The sequence below is a fragment of the Aulonocara sp. 'chitande type north' Nkhata Bay genome, linkage group LG23 (genome assembly GCF_057382095.1).
Source record: "Aulonocara sp. 'chitande type north' Nkhata Bay isolate Kocher_YH1m ecotype deep benthic linkage group LG23, A_spYH_male_GT1.1, whole genome shotgun sequence".
NCBI lineage: Eukaryota > Metazoa > Chordata > Actinopteri > Cichliformes > Cichlidae > Aulonocara > Aulonocara sp. 'chitande type north' Nkhata Bay.
The window spans coordinates 7,711,272-7,733,565 of NC_141365.1; the positions used below are offsets into that span (position 1 = coordinate 7,711,272).

Here is a 22,294-nt window from a genome sequence, read left to right on the forward strand (position 1 = left end):
TGTGTGTGCGTGCGTGCGTGCGTGCGTGTGTGTGTGTGTGTGTGGGGAGGGGGGTACTGGGTCACTGATAAAAGAAGACAAAGGTTGGTTGCAAGATGTGCAGTTTTCTTAGGCTGCAGGTTGGTGCCTCGCTTCACATGCATGCTGTCTTTTTGTATGTAGCAGTGCATAAATGGGTTTGATTGAAAGCAGCATTATATCAAAAAAATATCACATTTCACTGCCAGTTGTAATCGCAGTATTTTAGAGTGGTGCTAGGTGAACAGACAACTTAACCAGGGGACATTCAAGCTAATTATTTCTGGCTAGTAATGTTTCTACTACGACACAGGATACAAGATTGAAAAACTACGACAGCATACGGAAAGGAAGACAGCCGTTAGAACAACATGACTGTCAGCGTAGTAATACTAAAATGAGAAAACTCAGCACATTATTTTTTAGAGTCCTAAAACTGTGTCGCCAAAATGAAGTTACCGGTAATAGTATTTTTTTTATGAAACACAATTAAATAGAATAGACTAATGAACATGTATAACTGTTTTGTGATCATTCGTTCCATTCAAGAGCTTTTGCATTTCCCGGACCGTTTGCCTGTTAGAGCAAGGCATAATTAAAAGTCCTCTGGTACAAACTTGAATAAAATACTATGTTATTAAACTTAATGTGAGAAACTTGTTTCAAACATATTTGGAAACTCTTTTAACTTTTTGTAAAATGCCCCACTGGGGCATGCTTATTACGAGGCTAGTTTAGGATTTATTATCAGGTTATTGTATTATAGCAGCACTGTTATATCATAGAAAGGATTCGGTTTCTTGGCATTGTGGACCTGTCTACCCTTGATCTTGTCTGTTGGCTGTTATTGTCTGAACTAACAGTAAGTAAATCAGAGATGGTTAGGCGATGGCTGAGATACTCTTTTTACATGCTCTGGAATATTGTTAGAATACGGTTGATATAGAAGTGCTGGGTCAGTTTCTTTTAAATAAATAAAGGCATTTGAACAGCACCATAAGTTTTTAATTGTTTTGGCTTCATGTAGGATGAAAATTGCTAAGGGTTTCTGTGTCCCTTACCAGATGTGTTAAGTGTGAAAGTGACATATTGGACATATTGTTTTATAGAAAGTTCTGATTTCGTTGGATAGCCAGGAGAAAAAGTGTTGCAGGTGTTCCTTGATCGGGAACAAAATCAAAGTCCGTACCTTACAGGCTCATTGTGCACAAGGTACTTAACTGACAAAAGGTGTCAAAGTGTGGGTGTGTGTCATGTACAAGATGAGAGGAAGGTTATTTGAAGTACATTTTTGATTTCATACATCTGCAGACTTCCTTTCTTCTTAAGAGAAAAACTTTTCCTAGACTATGCTTTGAATATTAGCTTAGGCTATACTTTATAATACCAATAATATTTTACCTTTTAAAGCAGTAACTTACCATATGCATCTAGTATAGATTATTCCCCTATAACAAGTTTTAAAACAATTTTAAATCCTCTCTATTTTGAATGCGACTGTTTCAAATCAGAGGATTTACCTCTGTTGCAAGTGCTTCGTGGTATGCTGTGTTGAAATTTCTGTCATCTTGCGTCAACACTCCCCTTACATCCACTTTTCTCAGCTCTGAGCACGCAGGCCCACATAGAACACAAAAACAGACACACAGTGTGATTCTGAGTGAGTCACTTTAATGTGCGTTTTTTCACCGGTTTTTGTTTTTTTTGTCTCACAAACATGTTCAGAATCTTGTCTTGCTTTGAGTTGCATAGTGTTGTACAAACGTTTCATTTCTTATCTATGAACCCTTACAATCAACAATGTAGCTCGCTGGTCTCATATTCGTGCTGCAGCATGACAGCAAGCCCAAGCATGTAGCCGCGATCATGACGATCTGTCTTCAGTGACCTGAATAATAAGGAGTCCCTGCAGCATATTGTGCCCCCCATAGATCCCTGATCTCAACATTATAGAGTCCGTCTTAGACAAAGAGTTAGTGGACTCTTAGATGGCTTTAATCTACAGAAGAATTGTAGAAAGGTGTTTAGAAAATGTACTGAGAAGAGTAGCCTCTGTAAATACTATTGACCCCACCCCCTTTTCCCTATTTTTTTTTTCTTTGACTACAATTTGCTTTGTGTCAGCTCACCCTCTGTAGATGACTTCCTGTCTTCTCATTCTTATCTTTAACTACTTTGCCTTTACTTGATTTTATTGCTAGGAAAGTAATTAGTTTTTTAGATCAACTGGTTTTGCTAAAATTTACCCCTTTTAGTTTCTAGTACCCAGCTCCGTGTGAACCTTAGGCTCCCCTACAGGCAGAAGAACCGTCCAGCTGGGGACACTAGACACGGCATCCTTTTATTTTCCAGAACACATGAAAACACTAGGGTTGTAAGTAACAAGCTGGCTTTCTTGAGTCAGACTTTGCACAACATGAAGGCCTGCCTGTCAGGAGGTATTTGGACTGAATATACCCCTTTGATTAGCATAGGTTAGTCTGGTGCCGATTAGACCAGACTGTCTGCTGGCTAAACAAGGAAACAATCGCTCTGACCTTTAACCTTTAAAAAGGAATATAGAACAGAAATAGCTGATTACTAATCAGACTTTTCACCCTAAAATAGAAAATGTACTAAGTTCTGTCAGAGAAAGTCCACTGGGTTAGGTTTTCTTTATTAGCACTGATTAATGAAATGTGGTCAAAGGTCGACTTCCACTTAGGGAGGATCCTGAGGAGAGCTCTTTGTGAGCTGCGAAGCTGCTGAACTTGAATGCATTTTGTTGACAGTGGCTGACATTTAAAAGTGTTTGAATATATTTTCTTTGGTTGGGAGGTTGTGTGACTAAAGGGTCTTATAGACCAGAACAGATGTAAAACTTTCCATGTGTACAGAAATAAAGTGGCTTTTTGACAAATTGGCTCCTTGATCAAAGCTCTGTTTCTGGTTAAGCTGATTTATGTCTGCATGTCAAAAGACAGAACCTTCTGTCCACAAATTCATTTAATGCTAAAAATCAAAGAAGCCCTTTTTCAACAGCAAGTTAATCAAAGAACTTGATTTTTTTTTAAGGTCAGCACCAGCCTTAAGCTGTATGGGGTCAAGGAAAAGGAAAAGCTTACAGCCGTGCTATTAAAGTCACAGTCCGGTAGATATGTCAGGGCCGTCTGACATGCAGACAGTTTGGCATAACATAATCCACAGAGAATGAGAGACACCAGTAGTGGCTTTTCAGTTACTGGCCCCAGACCCACATCTTAAGAAGGCACACAAACATCATCAGTCAGGTTCTGTTGACTGCATGGATAAGGTCAACAGCTGACCCCAGTGAGATCAGTCTCGGGTTGTTCCAGTCAGCTGATCATAGGGGTGCTGTGGATTATATGAAAACTCTATCCCATCACTGCATCCACATAAACAGACCACACAATCTGACAGATAAGATTTCAGTACACCTACTTGGCTTGTTGACAGGGTCATGCTGGCTTACACAGTCATTTTACACTACTGACATTACCAAGAACTTGGCATTTTATTAGCTTTTACAACTATCAGTCTCCAGAGTGTGGTGTGACTCTCACACGTCTAACCCTCCCACTACTACTGTTACTAATATTGGTACACCAGTATTTTCATGATCTTAAAGCATTCTGTAGGATATTAAGACAGGGCTGAAAAGGGGCTGTGCTTAATCCAGAGACAGTTGAGCTTGAGCTACATCCATATCAATCAGTCATGTGTTGGATTACACAGACAATCTTCTTGCAGCTGAGTTTTTGCTGGAAAACAAAACTAAACATTGAAGAGATGCCCAAAGGGGCAGAGAGACAAAGTTGCCGGGGATGAGAAACAAGGGGGATGGACATTTAGAGCTTGGGATAGTGAATAAGCAGGAGATGACAGAAATGTAGGTTGTGTTCGTGAGGTTATTTGAGGTGTGCATGTGTGTTTGTGTACATGTGTGGGTGTGTAGGGTAAGTGGGAGGCCAGGGTGACTTGTTTCCTGGCCTTGGAAAATTTAGCCAAGCTGGCAGTGTGTAGGAGGGGAAAGCCCTGGGCCTGGCCTGGCTGAGGCTTCAGCGTGGCCTTGTATTGAGAGGTTATTGAGTTTAGCAGGACGTGGCCTGGGACAGTATACAGTAGCTCTTACGTTAAGGTTGTGTTTTGGTAGCGGGGTAAAGCTGTGGTAGTATTACATTACTAAATGCAGATGATTAATTTTTTCAATAAATTACTGCTTTTACTAGCTTGAAATCGGTAATAATATTTTTCCTTTTTATTGCACTATTGTCGGGATATCAACTGTTGTCAGCACTTCCCGCATGCCAAAGAAAACACCAGTGAAAAGAGACAGCTGACAACACCCTGTGTGTCACGGGAGGTATGTGGCTGTCCTTGGATAACATTAGACTTAGTAATGAAAACAACAACAAAACAGAGGAACTGACCATTCAAAACTAAAAAGGAAAATAAACAAATAAAAATAGACACCTTGTGTAAAAACGGTTTACGATGTCATGACTGGAAATACTGGCAGCATCCTTTAAAATATTATTTTAATGATGTGTTTGAGAAGGGTTTGTGTCTGATAATCCTTAGTATTCCAAAAGGGCGTTTTCATTTAAAAGGAAGAGAAATATTTGTAAACTGATGTGCTTATAAAGCTAAGTAAAAGACAGGGCTGCTAGAGTCCTCTGTATGACACTGCATGAGTTTATCATCAGGGCTAATTATTGACAGTGTGGTCATTATATTAGAAACGGCTGTTCCTTCCTTCTGTCATGGCAACTGCAGTGTGTGTGTGTGTGTGTGTGTGTGTGTGTGTGTGTGTGTGTGTGTGTGTGTGTGTGTGTGTGTGTGTGTGTGAAGGACAGATAAATACTTCTCCTTACCGTAATATGTTGGCTAATATTTATTCTAGCCTAAATTTTGTTTTCACATCTTACGATTATGGACTCACTGGGATTTTTTTGTAAGGGCTGGAGATTGTGTGAAACTGTTTAAGGTTACTCGTCATGCAATAAATGCATCAACTTTAGCAGATTAGGGAAATAAAGAAGCTAAGCTGCTGGTGGGCGGTTATGTTTAGAAGTGTATTTTTCCAGTTCTGATTCTTAGAGCTGATAACCACCATCTTCAACCACAAACACCAACTTCTACTGCTCTGCAGGCATCTCGTGTGCTGGAAAGGCTCTTTGAGGTTGTTTTTCACTGCCATGTGCCTACATTAATCATCAACAGACAGATAACTGTTATTATCCAGATACTCAAGTACAATTTACTGCTGTGGATACATGATGTTCAGTGTTCGTGTTCATATGTGCCGGTAGCTTCCATACAAAGCTTCTTGCAGTAAGGTAATTGGGAGTCATTGTTGCAGGCATTTGGTCAAATGGATGACTGCATGTGTTGAGGGTTTCAACTTTACTGTAAAGAGAGGATATAATACTGGCTTCACAATTCACAGCAGAGAAGAAGCTGAAGTGAAAGAGGAACATGTGAAAAGCAAAAAACAGGATGGTGGACAGATGATGTGAAAAAGCATGTGCATGGACTTTCACATGTTTCGCTGTTGTACAAACACAGTTTTTTTCCCACCTATTCCATGAAAATAAAATAAAATGTGTAATTTGGCCACAAAAAAACACACACACACAGATATTTGTTTTATTGCGCAACAGATACAAAGAGTGCAAAGGAGAAAGTGTGAGGCAGGATTAGCAGTTATATGATTGTAAGGCTGTGAGCTGTGGAAGGAGCCAGATTACCATCAGAGCAGTTGGAATTCAAGCCTTATCTCTGCTTGGCAGGGCCCAGTGTTAGGAGCAGTAGATGGAGTAGCCCTGGGTATAGGCCTGCCGGGGGACAAACACTGCTGCCTCTGTTACGCTCTGCTTAACAACTCGATTAGCATGGTTCTGAGGTTGGACATGTCTGGGTTAGCACCCACCAGACTGCCGCAGTTTTCTGTGATTCCTCTGTATCATTTTGGTTGTCTTAATATAACAACACTGCAACAGCAAAGCACATAATGTTACATGGTTTTACAAGATGCAGAAAACCGAGAAGTCTCATCATAATGTGGCGCTAAGCAATAATCAGCTGGCATACAAATTAGCCATTTTTGTAGAATAAATTAAATTAGCCCTTGTTTTCTTTTCAAGCTTGATTGAATTCATGGTGATGTGCAAAATAAGAATCGTTAAGGTTTTGAGAGTTTCATAACCCTAACCGGCTTTATGAGGAAAGCTAATATGACAGCTGTAGGTGTAACTCAGATTAGATTATATTTAGGGGGTTTTCTTTTGTGTTGTTTGTTCATCAGGTCTGTATTTGTATCTAAACTCATCTTGTAACATTTTATCAAATTTGTGGTTAAGTGTGTTGTAAGAAAGACAGGCAATACTTAATAATTTTTATACGTGTGTCTGCGCTTATGCGTGTGTTTCCGCAATTATGCCTCAGTGGAACGATGCCTCTGGTGACACTGTGTCCTTTTTCCAAGCCTTGTTGTTTATTCATTTATCCCAAGTCAGAATTGCACAGAATGGAGGGAGCAGGGAAAGGAATTAGGACATGGAATAGCATGAGGTAGAAAGTCACATAGTTGATAGAATAGAGAAACAAACTAGTAAACGGATACGTGATATAAAAGTGATATAAAGTGACCAAGTTGCGTGTTTGGGAGTGGTAGTATAGGACACCCACTCTTATCTACAACTCTTCTCCATACAAAAGCCAGTTGTTCCAGTCAGCTGTCCGTAGGCTAGAAGAACTTTGGAGAGTCTGATTGCAGAGCTCATGCCTGATCTTGCCCTCAGGAAGCGCACACATACACAAACATGAGGAGAAAAGGAAAGAGAAAGGAACAGGGAGGGAGCTGAAGAGCATAAAGTGAGCAGTAAACACTGATAAGCTTAGTGCACTTTACAATCCACAAACATCCACATAATAGGTTAATAAGTTGCTTTGTTTCTCTAATGTCACAAAGACAAAATACACAAATATGTATGTAAGCAAATGTGGGGCAGAGCCACTTTTTCTCTGTTTGCTGTTTATAGTCCTTCCTGTTCACCATTCCTACGTGATGTTGTCATGTTAACACTTTGAGCTCTACGTCTAGTCCTCTCATGCTTGTGAAACATTTTCTGTTGAACTGTGAGTAATGGCTAACAGACAGCCATGACAGAAGTTCCTGCAGCTTCTCAGTATTAATCAGTCCTACCGGATTGTTAGGACTGAGTCAGCAGCTCAGCTAATGATTCTGCATGATTGTGGACTTTTTTTTCTTACTTTTGTTCTGTAAGCATAGTATTGTTCTTCCCACAAAGCCATCTTCAGTCCTTAGAGCTTATTGTGTTTTAACAGAGATCAACATTTGGAGAAATGTTGAAATTTTCCCAAATTTCCAAATAAGCACGTTAGTCTCTTTGGGGAAGTATTCACAGTTGCCTCGTGGTCCCCTAGTGGGTGTATGGGGAACAGTGTGTTGTGGGAATCTCCATACATTGCCCAGAGTGTATTTATACACCGACTCATTTATGGACGTCACAAAGAGATTTCTCCTCTGTTGAGTTTCTTGTTGTCATTCAATTCCTATCTCTCCAAATACATGTTTATAAGTCTCAGGGGGCCTAGGGGTGCCTGTGAGGGGCTAGTTAAGGAACATGGCATGCTAATGGTTTGGAAACGATATGAATAGAGGCGCGACTGGAAGGCAGCCATAGCTGAAATGACAAACATACACACAAGCAGCCTTATTGTGCCTTCCCCTCACGTTCTACTTCACGTGCTCATTCTCACATCTGTGTGTAATTATATTTTGTTTGGGCTACTCGTGTTACACCCAAATAAATGTAACTTGGCTAAAATCCAGAATGAATACGGCTCCTTTATTATCCAAACATCACTCCCATTCATCCTCATGCCACACCTTTTTTCTTTTGCTGTTTGGTATTGGTGCCGTGTCTGTTACATTTTTAAAAAAAGCTTTTGTTGCGCCCCCTTTATGTTGCATAAAGCTTGATGGTGAGGGACCGTGTCTGGATGTGGGTATAAATATTGTTTCTTTATTTAGAGATCTACTGAACTCTCTGCCCTAAATTTTGTCCCGTTTTAGAGTTTACCTTTAACACCTCGTCCCGTTTTTTCTTTGCCTGCAGGACCTGCCCTGCCTTGATGACATCTCCACAAACTCTCTGTTCTCCTCTCCGACTGACTCACTGTCGGAGTATGCTGATACCCAGTCCTTCATCAATGCAGAGAACCTGGACACAGTGCCCACAATCTGGGACGTCAGCACTAGTACCACCACACCAGCACAGAGCCAGTTAGAGGTCAGTAACAAGCACTCGCTCACATGTCATTACCAGAAAAACTGGTTACCACACCTTTACCTCTTACAGATATGATATGCAACAGACTTGTTTGCCTCAGCATACGTATGTCTTCACTGGGGGAAGTTGGCATCGAATAACAAACAGTAGCTAAGGGTTATATTGTCCATTGTATCCCGTAAACACTAGTGCTTTCCTGCCTTACGACTGCGTCTGCAGCCTGGCGGTGAAGTGGTTAGCACTGTCACCTCCAGTTTCCTCCCACATTCCAAAGACATCCATGTGAGGTTAATTGGTGAGTCTAAATTAGCTGGAGCTGTGGATGTGAGATAGATAAAGCGCTGTTTTAATGGGTGAATGTGGCTTGTAGTGTAAAGTACTTGGAGCATAATATAATGTTGATTTAGTGTTCCACTCTAAGTTGGGATTTTCATGTTGTGGCTGTGCACAAGTCCATTCTTATGAAGTATAAGCTGTGAATTAAAAACTTCTAAGCAGCAGACACAGCTCTCATATAGTAACTGTGCAGCATATCTTTTGGTGCATATCTACTGTCTTTCTTATCTAATATCATTATCATCTTTCTGTGCTGTTAGCACACCATTTTACCACCTACCTAGCTACCAGTACGTTTGTTAATGTGTAGTTTTTTGCGTTTAATTCATTGTACAGTGAAACCTTCAACTACGCACCGATGTGATGGTATTTAATCTCACATATTTAAGCCGTTAAACCTCTGAGCACTGGTGGAAATGACACAGTTATTTTATTCATATTGAATTCTTATTACATATAGCAGGAGAGTCATTTGGTGCCGAGGTTGAACAATGGTTTTCCCAGTTGATTTTACGGTTTACGCTGTTGCTGTTTGCAATGACCAGTGTCTCGTCTTTTCATTCAGGAATTATGTTTGTATCCATTAGATAAAATTTGTTGTTGTTAAACATTTCTCTTTGGTCATTACATTTTTTAACTGTTTTCTCTGTTGTAGACAAATTAGGAGTATGCATGCACTTTCATGCTCTCTAAATCAGTGTCCCGAGGAAAGCAACTTTGTTTTCAATAGTTGTTCCTCTAGCCTGCAGTTTCATTCCTGTTAAGCTCTCTTTGAATTAGATGGGTCCGTGGATATCTTTTTGATATGATCAGAGTACATTTATTTTCCCTGCTTTCTGAAAGCCTTTTTATTTTTTTCCTTTTCATTCTGCCCTCATTTCGTTCATTATATTTCCCAGACTATATTTCCCATGCCTTTATCTTCCTTTCATTGTTGTTGTTGTCATTGCTGGCTTTTCACTGCCAGTCAAATAAAATGCATTTTGTTTAGTGCAGCTTTAGGAGAGTGCCCCATCGCTCTCGTGCACATGCATATAGACACAAATGCACAGGCAGATTACTCTCGACTTTCTTTGCTTTAATCCTTCTTAGGCACAGTGTTTTATTTGAGTTTGTATTTCTTTATTTTATGTTTTTTTGACAGCAGAATGGCACCAGCAGGTTTCAAGGCTTGGCAAGTTTGGAGGATATATCTGCTATTATCAGCACCCCACCTTTAGGAGGATTCCAGGTAGTCACGTTAACCTCTCCAGTCTGATGTTAAAGTTAAACTCCTTGAGCTTACTCATCAGTAATCATATATGGGAATCATATATAAAATATAGATTATGTTTTAGGTCTTATTTGCAGCAGCTGCAGCAGTTCACTCAAAAAATATGCCCAAAATCCTGTCTTGAAGTAATTTGATTTCCATGTAATTCCATTGTGTTATATTAGTTCAATGTAAAACACTAAATTTAATGGAATCTGGTCCAATTAAATTTAATTGATTCGTATATGTTTAGTTAATACCCAGCATATTTCCCTTACTGATTCATTATTTGAATAAATAAACATTAGATTTGTACATATTTCAGTTGCATTTTATTCAAAATTACTGCTTCATGTTTAGGAGGGCAATTCATTTTTTTGAGTGCATCTTTTAGATGTTTTACACTGAAAACTTAACATGGCTCTCATCTGGGGGTCCCGTTGAATTTAGCAAAACTTCATAAGGTAAATTGTAATGCTCCTGTCTACCATCTGTATTACCACAGGTGACAAAAGCATGGCGGCATATTGTACATGCCACAAATGTACATTACATAAAAAACAGAGATTACTTTGACAGGAAAAGAGGCATTGTAATATTCAGCTGACTGTCAAAAAGAGGTCCTCTCCGTTTCCACTCTCTCTGTCTTTTGTCTGCTTGACTACATTTTTCAAATCTCTCAATTCAATCTCCTTTAATTGGCTTCATGCATTTTATTCACTTGTTATTTTGCTAATTTTCTGGTTAATATTCCTTCTTAAGGAACTTTTCCAGTGTGCATTATCCTCATACTAACTGCTCACCTACTTCTAAATTTCAGCAGTTTTCTCTCTCCTAACTTGTCTTCACCTAAGCTGAAACAACAAAATATTATTCCCAAATGCAACGCTTGCTGTTGTGATTACATTACTGAAGTCTCTGTGGTGCTTCCAGCCTCAGACAACCCAGGCAGCAACAGAAGAGGAAGAGGAGGCCGAGGAAGAAGAAGCAGAGGAACTGGGACATGTAGACACATACGCTGAGTACAAACCTTCCAAATGTAGGCCACTTGAATGAACTTCAACATCAGTTCACCCATTAATTTGTCTGCCTTTTTCCCCCTAATACAACATGACACTCAGTTTATGGTTAACATGTTTTTTTCCTCTTCTCTTCAGCCACTATAGGAATTTCTCATCCTGACATAGTGGTGGAAACAAACACTCTATCCAGTGTCCCTCCTCCTGACATCACATACACTCTGTCCATCCCCGAGTCAACTATTAAAAATGGTCTGCTGTCTGCTCTGCAGCTAGAGGCTATCATATACGCCTGCCAGGTACACATACCAGCACACAATACATGAAGCACTTTTAATGGCGTGACTCTGGAGGCATATTGATCATCATTCGTTCCTTATGCACCCTCAGCAACATGAGGTGATCCTCCAGAACAAGCAGAGGGCCGGCTTTCTGATCGGAGATGGGGCAGGGGTCGGAAAGGGACGCACTGTGGCAGGAATCATCCTGGAGAACTACCTTAAGGGAAGAAAAAAAGCACTATGGTAAGAGTGATAAACATGCTACAACAGATGGGCCAGTAAGAGGCCTGTCTGCATAGTCTGCCGTTTTAATTAAAGCACTCTTAGCAATTTTCAGAAAACGGAAAGACTACGTGAGTTATTTGGTGACCTTTTCTTGACTTCTTCATTACAAAATCACATGAACAGTTTTGGTAAAGTCATAGGGCATTTGAAATCGGCCTACGGAAAATATTTATAATGTGAGCTCGGTGTAATTTCAAAACTATATAAGGGAGTTCAGAAGGTTAAACTGGAGACAGAAATTACTTTCATTTGGATTCCTACATTCAGTTTCTACCAATATTAAGACCAAACATCTCCTTTTATCAGTAAATGTGAGCTTCTAGAAAAGCAATGCAAAGTAGGATTTGTATGAAACTAGAGAATGTTAAGAGTCACCTGTTCCATGAGGCCTCAAAAGGTTAGAGTCAAGAAAAACACTTCTGAGGGGAAAAAAGGACATGACTAATGCGGGCTATGATTAAAAAATAGATCGATTTTCTGATTGGGATTTTTGTCCACCTGCATGATATATCCTGTTTATGCACAGTAGATTTACTGTATGTCAAAGTCGGCTAATTTCCCCTGTCTTTTCCCTCAGGTTCAGCATATCCAATGACCTGAAATTTGATGCAGAGAGAGATCTCAAAGACATAGATGCACCGACTATTCCTGTGCATGCTTTAAACAAGGTGAGTTCAGGTGGAATTTGTGGGTCAAACTGAGAAAATTAGAACAGTTGTTATGTGTGCATGAGCGCAATCGGTGAAGTAGAGCGAAGCACTATTGTGACTTGTTTAATATTTGTTCTGTTCTAACAGATAAAGTACGGTGACACAGCTACCTCAGAAGGAGTCTTGTTTGCAACTTACTCTGCACTGATTGGAGAAAGCCAAGCAGGAGGGCAGCTTCGGACGAGGATCAAACAGATCCTGGATTGGTGCAAACCAGAATTTGATGGAGTTGTATCCTTTAATTTTAATGCCATATTCTTTGTCAATCTAACATAAGCTGTCCTTCGATATGTTGTTCCACATGATTTTCTGACTTAATTTTAACAACCACACATTCAGCAGTGGTTTTTGGTATTTTTTGTCCTTGACTTTGCATCAATATAGATTATTTTTGATGAATGCCACAAAGCCAAGAATGCCACATCTACAAAGATGGGCAAAGCAGTTCTTGACCTGCAAAGCAAGCTGCCGCATGCCAGGGTGGTGTATGCCAGTGCCACAGGTAAGCTAACACACAAATAAACATTCTCGGGCAGGAGAAAAAATACAATAGTAGACTTTAAATCATCGATTTCTGTCATGTCTGTTCCAGGTGCCTCTGAGCCAAAGAACATGATTTATATGAGCCGACTAGGAATTTGGGGTGAGGGCACACCCTTCCGAACCTTTGATGACTTCCTGCATTCCATTGAGAAGAGGTTTGTGGGATGAATTTCACTCTGAAGTTTTTATGTTTTTCAATCATGTGGATCTGTATCTTCAAATTACTGGAACATTCCTTACAGTCAGATTGTGGGAACGGCTGTTGACCAATGATTAAGTTATGTTGAATTATTTATTTGTGTACAGAGGTGTCGGGGCCATGGAGATTGTGGCCATGGACATGAAAGTGAGTGGGATGTACATTGCCAGACAGCTGAGCTTCTCTGGGGTGTCTTTCCGCATTGAAGAGATCGGGCTGGACGGTGACTTCAAAGAGGTCTATAATAAAGCTGCCAAACTGGTGAGGAAATTCAGTGACAGCGTCTGCTGTATTTATATGTTCTTATCTTATTTGAGAAAACTGACAAAAATTTAAACTGAGAATTCGCGTCTGGAATCTGTTTCTAGTGGGCCGAGGCGTTGAAAACGTTCATGCAGGCAGCTGATGAGCTGGGCATGGTCAGCAGGAAGTCTCTTTGGGGGCAGTTCTGGTCGTCTCACCAGCGATTCTTCAAATATCTCTGTATCGCTGCCAAGGTCCGCTCCTTGGTGGAGCTGGCCCAGAAAGAGCTGGAGGCCGGAAAGGTGAGCATAGCACACTGTTGAACTTTGAGTGCATAGATTGTATATGTAAGAGTGCTAATTTGAAACATAGTTTAGTCAGTTGTGTGGGGGGTTTCAGTTCTCTGTGAACAAGCTGGTTTGATTTTGCTTTAGTTGTTCAGGAATTCCACATGGATTTTTGTAATATTTTCCATCGTGATTAGCAGAAGTGAGTCCTAGTAGAAGTTTACTTTAGGTAACACGGCTGGGTCATTGATGTGCGTTTGTGTGTTCTCCACTGCAGTGCATCGTTATTGGACTCCAGTCTACTGGAGAATCGCGCACCAGAGAAGTCTTGGATGAAAATGACGGGCATCTGGACAGATTTGTTTCCGCAGCCGAGTAAGAGAGTATTTCGTCTGTTCGCTTCTGTGTTTCTGTGGTGATGGCTACATATGAAAAAAAAAAGACTGCCTGTATCTGAGTTGCAGCTCTTTTAAAACTGAATGCCGAGCCATAGGTGATAACTTTGACACTATTTGAAAGAGTGATTTTCTGCTTGCTGAAAACTATAGTCACAGGTGTCTTCTGTTTCGTTTTCTTGATACACCAAGCTGTCAAATAACAAGAAAGTTTCAAGAAGGACTTTGTCATGACTACATATAGTCATACAGGTCATGTGACATTCTTCACCAGTCAAAGCAGACAACCTTTTATTAGCTGCTAATTGACCAATGACTCATTTGTGAAAAAGAAGAAAAGGAAGTTATAAGGACTTGAACTTGGTTGACCTTAGGTCTGTCACAGCAGACATGCCTTAAAGTCTGAGTGTATTAGTTCACGTTTTCATCTGCCTATCAATACCTGGCACTCATAATTAGGTCAGATCAGGAATACTTGTAATGTCTAATTGCCGCAACAGCCCTAATGTGTTGTGGTTGCTTTGCTGTCAGTTTTAAAGTCTGTTATTCTGCTCTTCTTTGCTCCAGGGGAGTATTCCAGTCTCTTGTAACAAAGCATTTCCCTTCAGAGAAGCAAAGCAGGGAAAAAGCTCCAAGTAACAAGAGAAAACGTAAGTGAATATGAAGATTTAATACAACACTGTAGGATGTTCACCCCTAAATGCTGTCTTTTACAATTATTTCATGTACCAAGTGTTCAGTGGACATTTCTATAGTTTGTGTAGCAGTAAAATTGCTCATGTTGTGATTTATAAGTGTATTTGGTGTATTTAGCCTAGCAGCTGGTACTATTTATTCTCAGTTAAAGACATATTTTTTAATCCTATGTCTATTATTGGCCTCTTTTGTGTCGCTTTTGCTAACTCCAATCTCATGCGGTTTAACTAACAATCAGGGAAACCCAGAGGTCGCCAGCCCAAAGTACCCAAGCACAGTATAGAGAACAACGTTGTGATCAACATCACCGATGACAGCAGTAGTGACTCCGATGGCATAGACACAGACTCCAACTCTTCACCAGACTCCCTGCTAGATAATGACGATGTCATCTTTGTGAACCAGACTAGCTACCAGACAGGTAGGCACCATTTCTTTTTTTTGTCCTTCAGCTTGTGTTGTCAGTAACAGTGATACACTGGAAGGTGCTTGTCATTCAAACAGATGCACATCTACTTGATAGCTGCCACTGTAGCCTCACATACCCTGCTATTTTTTATAACTCAACCAGCAAGGGATATATTGTTAATATCTTCCTCTGATTTGTATTTACAGCCAGAATAGAGGAAATGAAGCAGGACCTCCTCAACAAAATAGCAGAACTGGGAAAAGAACTACCTCTCAACACATTGGATGAGCTCATTGACAAGTTTGGTGGACCAGATAAAGTCTCTGAGGTATGACCCTCAACTACAAGCTAACCAGCAGCATCACCTGTCACCTTGACATGTGCAGCTGATGTATATTAACCCCTTTTCTCTCCAGATGACTGGTCGTAAGGGTCGTGTGGTGCGGCGGCCTGACGGCACCGTGCGTTATGAGTCACGAGCTGAGCAAGGGCTTACGATTGACCACATTAATCTCAAGGAGAAAGATCGCTTCATGAGTGGAGAGAAGGTTAGATATTTTACAGTACAAAAAAATGAATCACTGTTTTCATGACTCGAAGGGCTTCAGATCAGATTTCACCAAACAGTGAAATGCTTTAAAAACATTGTTCAATAAGACCTTTCTCCACCAATAAACAAAAACCTGTTTCCTGTAGTTGGTGGCCATCATCTCAGAAGCAGCGAGCTCTGGGATTTCCCTTCAGGCAGACAAGAGAGTGAAAAACCAGAGACGCAGGGTTCACATGACCCTGGAGCTGCCTTGGAGCGCAGACAGGGCTATTCAGCAGTTCGGTAAGTCAGGAAATGTAATCTAACAAAGAGGCTTTAAAAGTTAAAGAGGAGTACATGATTAGAAATAAAAGAAAAGGGCATTTTTTGTGTTATTAACTTACATAAGGATGTCGGGAACCTTTTTTAGACTGAATTTTTGACCTGTCAATATAGTCTGTCTGGTTAAGTTTGTGTCAGACTTCACATAATGGCTTGAATAAAGTTTTTCATCAGTGGTTAACTTTGTCAATGACATAAGTCTTTTTTTTTTCTGTTGATGAGTGATGTAACCAGTTAAAAGGCTATAAGGCACACTGGACTTATTTTCCTCTTCATCGTAGTTACATCAGCTTTCTATTCCTTACTTCCTTTTAAATTTACCCCTGTGACAAGCAGCAGCATTGAGGTGAAAGGTTGAAAGAGCTTTAGAAGAAAGAGAAGAAATGTGAAGAAGTGTTTTATGTGTTATTTTCATATTGCGATATTCAAATTGAGACAAATGTCTCGCTGAAGGTTTGTTGGTAGATAGAAGCTGTGGTTTCTTTCAGTTACTCTACTTGTGTGGGCTGAACATTTGACCTTTAAAGGTGTTACAGCTGCGAATCTATTTGTAATTAACACCACAAACCCGATCAGTATTTGATTTTTTTATATACGTAAATGCCAAAGCAGAGCACTAAACTAAATAAGGTCATCAATTTTCTGCTTAAACCACCTCAGTGATTCTTCAGGCGGACTAAGTTTCTCATACCGAGAAGCTTAGTCTGACACTTACATATACACACACATACTGTACAAACACAGACATGCTTATTTACTCATAAGAGGTTCTATGGAAGTTGAAGGGACTTCCTTAGAACAATCTTGTGTAAAGAGTTTTTGTTTTCATTTTTAGGTGGGAGGATCTGAGTGTCAAGATCAGATTTCAGTCATATGACTGGAGATCTTATCATCTCACCAATAATGTCCTCTTCATACTTTTCAGTTTCTAATTTATTGTTTCTAATCGCACCTCACTAGTGTACTGTACTAACATATAACTTGTGTGTGTGTTATTTTATTTACATTTATGGGTGTTTCATAGTTAGTTGAGATTGGCACAGCCTGTAACATAAAAATGAGCTGTTGTAAACCAAACGTCATCACAAAAATGTACAATACCTGATTTCTCCTACACATAGCAACATATCTTGCTTGTTTTATTTATCTGTATAAAGGTTTTACAGGATGTTCATTAGCAGTACAACGCTTATCTGTAAAGTTAAAGATTTGAGATTGAAGGATTTAACAGTCAGACAGTAGTCTTAATATCTTTAAATGTTTTGCATGTACAAAAAATGTCTTATTGCTATTTTATTCTCATCGTTCCAGGTCGGACTCATCGGTCCAATCAGGTGACAGCCCCTGAGTACATCTTTCTCATCTCAGAGTTGGCTGGGGAGAGACGTTTTGCCTCCATTGTGGCTAAGAGACTAGAGAGTCTGGTAAATATGAACAGTCTTTCAGTTGTGTGTGGGTTGGTGTTGCATTTGCTGTTGTTATTTTGCACAATTATCTTGAAGTGTCTCTCAGGGGGAAATAGCTGTTTATATGTTGTTGTCTTATGGAGTGTGAGAAGAACTGTTTCAGTGTAAACAGAGACGATCTGAGTTATGTGTTTATCGATCGGAGTGCTCCGGGCTGTTCGTGACTCCGCCGTTCATTTCTTAAACCTGCCCTCACCCTCTGTCCTTCCTGTTGTGTGGGATACTCCCTAGTCTTAAAGCGCTCCATAGTCTTCTTTATTGTTGGTTCCCTTGATGTTATATCAACTTTTCTCCACAAACCTCAAGAGATTCTGGGTCTTTCCCTTCTCCAGCTCAGTAACGGAAAACTGAACAAGCAGAAAAAGCAAAAAGAGGTTGTCTGGATAATTTATAAGTGTAGCTATTTTCCGTAATTATCGATGCATTTCTGCACTAGCAGCCATTTATTTCCATAGTGACACAGCATGACAGTTCTTTTGGGAAAAGGGCAGAGAGGGTGTAGGGGATGGTGGTTACAGGAAGTCATTCCTGCATTTGCCAGCTATGTGTGGTAAATCTGTATCAAGAATATGGCACGTGGTCTGCCTGCCTGCCTGCCTGCTTGAACTTGATACAGCTCCAGTGCACACATTTCAGTCGAACTGAACAGCTGAACACCTTTGCAACAGTCTGACTCCAGATCAGCAGTCAAATCATATTTGGCTAAAACATTCATTTGTTTTGGTATCTTAAGGTTTTTGCCTGTGTGAGCAGAGCTAGCAGCTGGCTTTAAGACTGATCCACTGTTGACTTTGTCTAAATTTTCTGTTAACTTTGTTGCCTACTTCCATCACACGTTGGACTCACTGCACACTCGGTCTCTTTGCAAAATGTTGTTTGAAGATTAACTGAACCACAATATCATGTCAGCACGTTGCACATAGAAAACGTTTGTTTTCACACCTGAACCTCGTGGGTTTCCTTTGACACGTTTGGGCCAAGAGCGGGCTCTGCATCCTCATGCATTTACACTAGTGTGTGTGTGCGTGTGTCCTTATTTCAGTGTTTTTGGGGTTTGTTTGGGTTTTTTTCCTCCGTGTTATATGCTCCACACCCATCACTGGTGCATTGTAGAATCACCTTTTAACTATATATTAACTGAATTGATGGATATGTCAGATAAGCAACAACTGGGTATTTTTATAGTTGTTGTTTTTGGGGGGGTTTTCAAATTTTTCAAGTTACTACAGCAGCTGAGCTTTGAAATCAGACATTTCTGGCTTAAAACACTACAAATCCAGAGTAAATTGAAATTGCAAGGCATTATTTTCCAATATTATTTCTGCACAGTAGAATTGCACTAAACAGTGAAGACAGATTTCATAACTTCCTCTGACAGTTTCACACCAGCAGCACCGACTCTGGTTCTGTTAGCGTGACTGCTGATGATGTAAATGTAATATTTTAGTAATAGTAATAATAGTATATTGATTTGATAGTAATACTGTTTGTAATCCACTGTGCAGGGTGCATTAACCCATGGAGACAGAAGAGCCACAGAAACCAGAGACCTGAGCAGATACAACTTTGAGAACAAGGTATGCAAACCTAAGAAGCTTTTAAAATTGTACCCAACCTTTGTATCTAAAATGTTTTGTGCTCTTAATTTGAGGTGTATGGAGTTTGTCTTGCTTTTAGCATTTTATAGCATATTTTATGTAAACACTTAATCTGCAGTGCTTAAAAAGCCTTATGAGATCATCTGTCTTTACTAATTTCACCTTACTTCTTTTTTGCAGTACGGTACCAAGGCTCTGGATAAAATTACCAAAGCAATTGTTGGCTTCATAGATAACAAGGTGCCCCCTCCCAAAGGCTACCCAGGGGGTGATTCCATGTTCTTCAGAGGTATGTTCATATTTTGGTTCAGTGTAAGCAGAGAATATCATCAGCAAATGAAAGTTTAGTGCAGCTGTAGAAAAACGGTTCTGTTTTTTGTTTTTCACTTCCAGACATGAAAGCTGGAATGGTTGATGTTGGGATTTTATGTAAGGAGCCCCGCATTGGAAACAACAATGAGAAAGGTAGAGTATACGGACAGATTTCTTTCTCTGTATTTGGTATTTGAGATGAATAAACAAAATTTGAAGTCAATTGCTTGTTTGTTTTTCTCAGACTGCAGCATTACAAAGTTCCTAAATCGCATCCTGGGTCTGGAGGTCCACAAACAGAACCATCTCTTCCAATACTTCACTGACAACTTTGACTATCTCATAGAGAAGGATAAAAAGGAGGGCAAATATGACATGGGAATCCTAGGTATGGAGATCAAGTGTAATTCTAAAATAGAAGGATGTCAATGAATTCATTCAGCAGCTGCAAATGTTCATCACTTTCTTCTACTCTGTCGCTGACAGACCTTGCCCCAGGTAACGATGAGATTTATGAGGAGACACAGGAAACTTTCTTGACGGCTGGAAATCCTCAGGATGGCCAGGTTGTTCTGTATAAGGTAGGCTTGCATAACTTGATTTCAGGTCTACAAGTATACATTTCTTTGGAGTAGAGCATATGCAATGTTAAATGTGTCGATGACAGTGAAGTTGCATACAGCAGGATTAGAAAAGTATTTACTTCCTGCAGATAACCACAGCAGTACAGTGGCTTATTTGTGAACGGCCAGGCAGAAGTGTTGTTTGATATGGCATTATCAGTAACATATTCAAAACAGTGATGTGCCTGCAGCATCTGCAAAGTAACAGCAAACTATATAAAACATGTAAACTATGACTACACAGGAGAAGGCCTAGCTATGTAATATATATTAGGCCTATGTTAGGTAGTGTTGCCCACAATGGCAATGCTATGCTATGCTACTTATCTTTTTGATGCTCTTGCAATTTAATGATAATTTATTGTATGTATTAATATCAAAGTTAGAGCACCAGACCTTACAATTTTTCAAATAATATTATTAAATTGCAAACACAGAGTACATTATAAATATCACTGAGAGTCAGTTCATTTAGATTTTTTGACAATACTTGAACGGGTACAATTAAATAAGTTCCTCATAACGTGCAGTCCCCCAGGTAACTCAAGCAACTACCTCTGTAGTTAAGAGCTTGGATTGATGTCATAGTGCCAGCGGTAAGACTGTGATCACGCAGGTTTGGCCCTGGAGCTATGGAGCCTATGTAGATACTAGCAGGTGGCACAGGATAATTACTGGTATCCTCTGCTTTTAGCTTTTGGCTGCAGGCTAACCTACAGTTGATGTTTCAAAGTTGGCAGCCACTCAGGACTCCTGCACAAGAAAACCAGTTTACCCAGTATAAAGGGCGTATTTCATACATACATTAAAGTGGTTGTATTCATGTATTTATAGATATTAATAGTTTCTGAAGTCATACCAGCAGTGTGTAGGTGTGGGGCAGTTTGACTCCCTCTCTTTCACAGCACATGCTTTAGACTCTGATCTTTTTCCTCCTACAGATCAGTGTGGACAGGGGCATGCCCTGGGATGAGGCCTACAAGAAATCACTGAACCTCAGCGGCCATGATGAGGGATTCTACCTGTCTATGAAGGTGAGTTCACGTTATGATAAACAGTTTAACTAACTTTGTCTCTTTGACAGTGCAAAAAAAAAAACAACACTCACTCTCTGTGGCCTCTGTTCACAGCTTCGAGGTAACTATCCATGTGTGCTGCTAGCTGAGCAAGGAAGAGGGAAGAACTTTGTGGTCTATAAGCCCAACATCGGCAAGCAGACTCACCCTGAGAGTCTGGAAAAACTGCACCAAAAGTACAGAAAGGTAAGAGTTTCACAGTCTATTAGTTCTGTCTTTGTATTGGTTTTGTGTTACATTTGAGTCTTTTGATTTTTTTCCCCCTCAATTTGGCATTAAAATGCATCTTTTTTCATTTCTGAAAATGGGGAACATTGGGAAAACACAAAGTCGGACATTTTCTGGACCAAGTGTTCCTCTGTCATTGCTCCGGGTGTATATTTATATATATATTCGGTCTCTGCTGCCACCTTGTGGACATTTAGGTGTGCTGACCAGATAAGGCTTAATGCTCTCCAAAGACAAAGTGTGGCAACATTTTACAGACTTAAAACCTTTAATGTTATATATTAATAGTAAATTTAAAGAGTGAGCTCTTATTTTCTTTACAGTTCTGTTGTTTATTAAGGCTATAGCTGTTTCCCTTCCCTGCTTTAAAACTGCTAATCATTGACCTTTCACCATAAGCCCATTGAAAATAACTTGTTTTTCCCCTTTGACACAATTATTGTTTTAAATGAGAAAAGGGTGTAGTTTGTGCTTTGTTTTGAACTTGAAAATCTCACTTCTGCATTGGTAAAAATATGTAATGAGTGACTACTTGGCTGACTTTTAGGCTTTTGCATTTCTTCCTTTTTTTTAGGTGACCCCTGAGGAAGCCAGGGACTGCTGGGAGAACCAGTTCACCTTCTCCTTCAAGAAATGCAGTCACGCTAACTGGTAAGCAGGAATCCACAATGTCCCTTAGGATTAATGAATCCTATCAGGCTGGTAATTATTAGGATTCAGTCAATGGTTTTTAAATCAAATGCCATTCCCAAGAGCTAGCCACGAAGAAATTACCTCCAAATCTCACATCTTGTACCTTAGCTTGCCATACAGTCACACTAAAAGAGTGATTTATGATGTGTTTTCACCATTTCTTCTTTGCTCTCTCTGCAGGAATGGGAAGTGTAAGAAAATTGAGGAAGGCCAGGAGTGTCTGCAGGGCATGCGCCTCCGTCAGTATCACATGCTGTGTGGAGCTCTGTTACGAGTGTGGAAGCGCGTCTCTGATGTGGTGTCTGACATCACCAACAGCAGCATCCTGCAGATTGTCCGCCTTAAAACAAAGCAGCATAACAAACAAGTCGGTTAGTATCTCTGACTGCCTGAAGTGAAGTGCAGTTTGAGGACAGCTTCTTCACTGTTCTTTTAA

General features: G+C 40.0%; 1 protein-coding gene across 8 annotated transcripts in view; it reads left to right on the forward strand.

Moving 5' to 3' along the window:
• The window catches only part of sbno2b (strawberry notch homolog 2b), a 65,858-nt gene that overhangs the window by 37,725 nt on the left and 5,839 nt on the right, over window positions 1-22,294 (forward strand). For 6 of the 8 annotated variants that reach the window (XM_086281512.1, XM_086281513.1, XM_086281516.1 and 3 more), the window contains 27 exons: window positions 8,163-8,336; window positions 9,817-9,903; window positions 10,858-10,963; window positions 11,082-11,242; window positions 11,334-11,467; window positions 12,087-12,177; window positions 12,307-12,450; window positions 12,604-12,721; window positions 12,812-12,917; window positions 13,069-13,222; window positions 13,330-13,506; window positions 13,769-13,866; window positions 14,454-14,536; window positions 14,821-15,003; window positions 15,198-15,319; window positions 15,408-15,539; window positions 15,688-15,823; window positions 17,174-17,286; window positions 18,834-18,905; window positions 19,107-19,215; window positions 19,320-19,391; window positions 19,483-19,626; window positions 19,725-19,819; window positions 20,803-20,895; window positions 20,992-21,123; window positions 21,740-21,816; window positions 22,039-22,229. In XM_086281512.1, coding sequence (XP_086137638.1) covers window positions 8,163-8,336; window positions 9,817-9,903; window positions 10,858-10,963; window positions 11,082-11,242; window positions 11,334-11,467; window positions 12,087-12,177; window positions 12,307-12,450; window positions 12,604-12,721; window positions 12,812-12,917; window positions 13,069-13,222; window positions 13,330-13,506; window positions 13,769-13,866; window positions 14,454-14,536; window positions 14,821-15,003; window positions 15,198-15,319; window positions 15,408-15,539; window positions 15,688-15,823; window positions 17,174-17,286; window positions 18,834-18,905; window positions 19,107-19,215; window positions 19,320-19,391; window positions 19,483-19,626; window positions 19,725-19,819; window positions 20,803-20,895; window positions 20,992-21,123; window positions 21,740-21,816; window positions 22,039-22,229 — 3,304 coding nt within the window. The remainder of the gene's footprint in view (window positions 1-8,162; window positions 8,337-9,816; window positions 9,904-10,857; window positions 10,964-11,081; window positions 11,243-11,333; window positions 11,468-12,086; window positions 12,178-12,306; window positions 12,451-12,603; window positions 12,722-12,811; window positions 12,918-13,068; window positions 13,223-13,329; window positions 13,507-13,768; window positions 13,867-14,453; window positions 14,537-14,820; window positions 15,004-15,197; window positions 15,320-15,407; window positions 15,540-15,687; window positions 15,824-17,173; window positions 17,287-18,833; window positions 18,906-19,106; window positions 19,216-19,319; window positions 19,392-19,482; window positions 19,627-19,724; window positions 19,820-20,802; window positions 20,896-20,991; window positions 21,124-21,739; window positions 21,817-22,038; window positions 22,230-22,294) is intronic. The other 2 variants (XM_086281517.1, XM_086281518.1) reach the window with 2 other exon arrangements.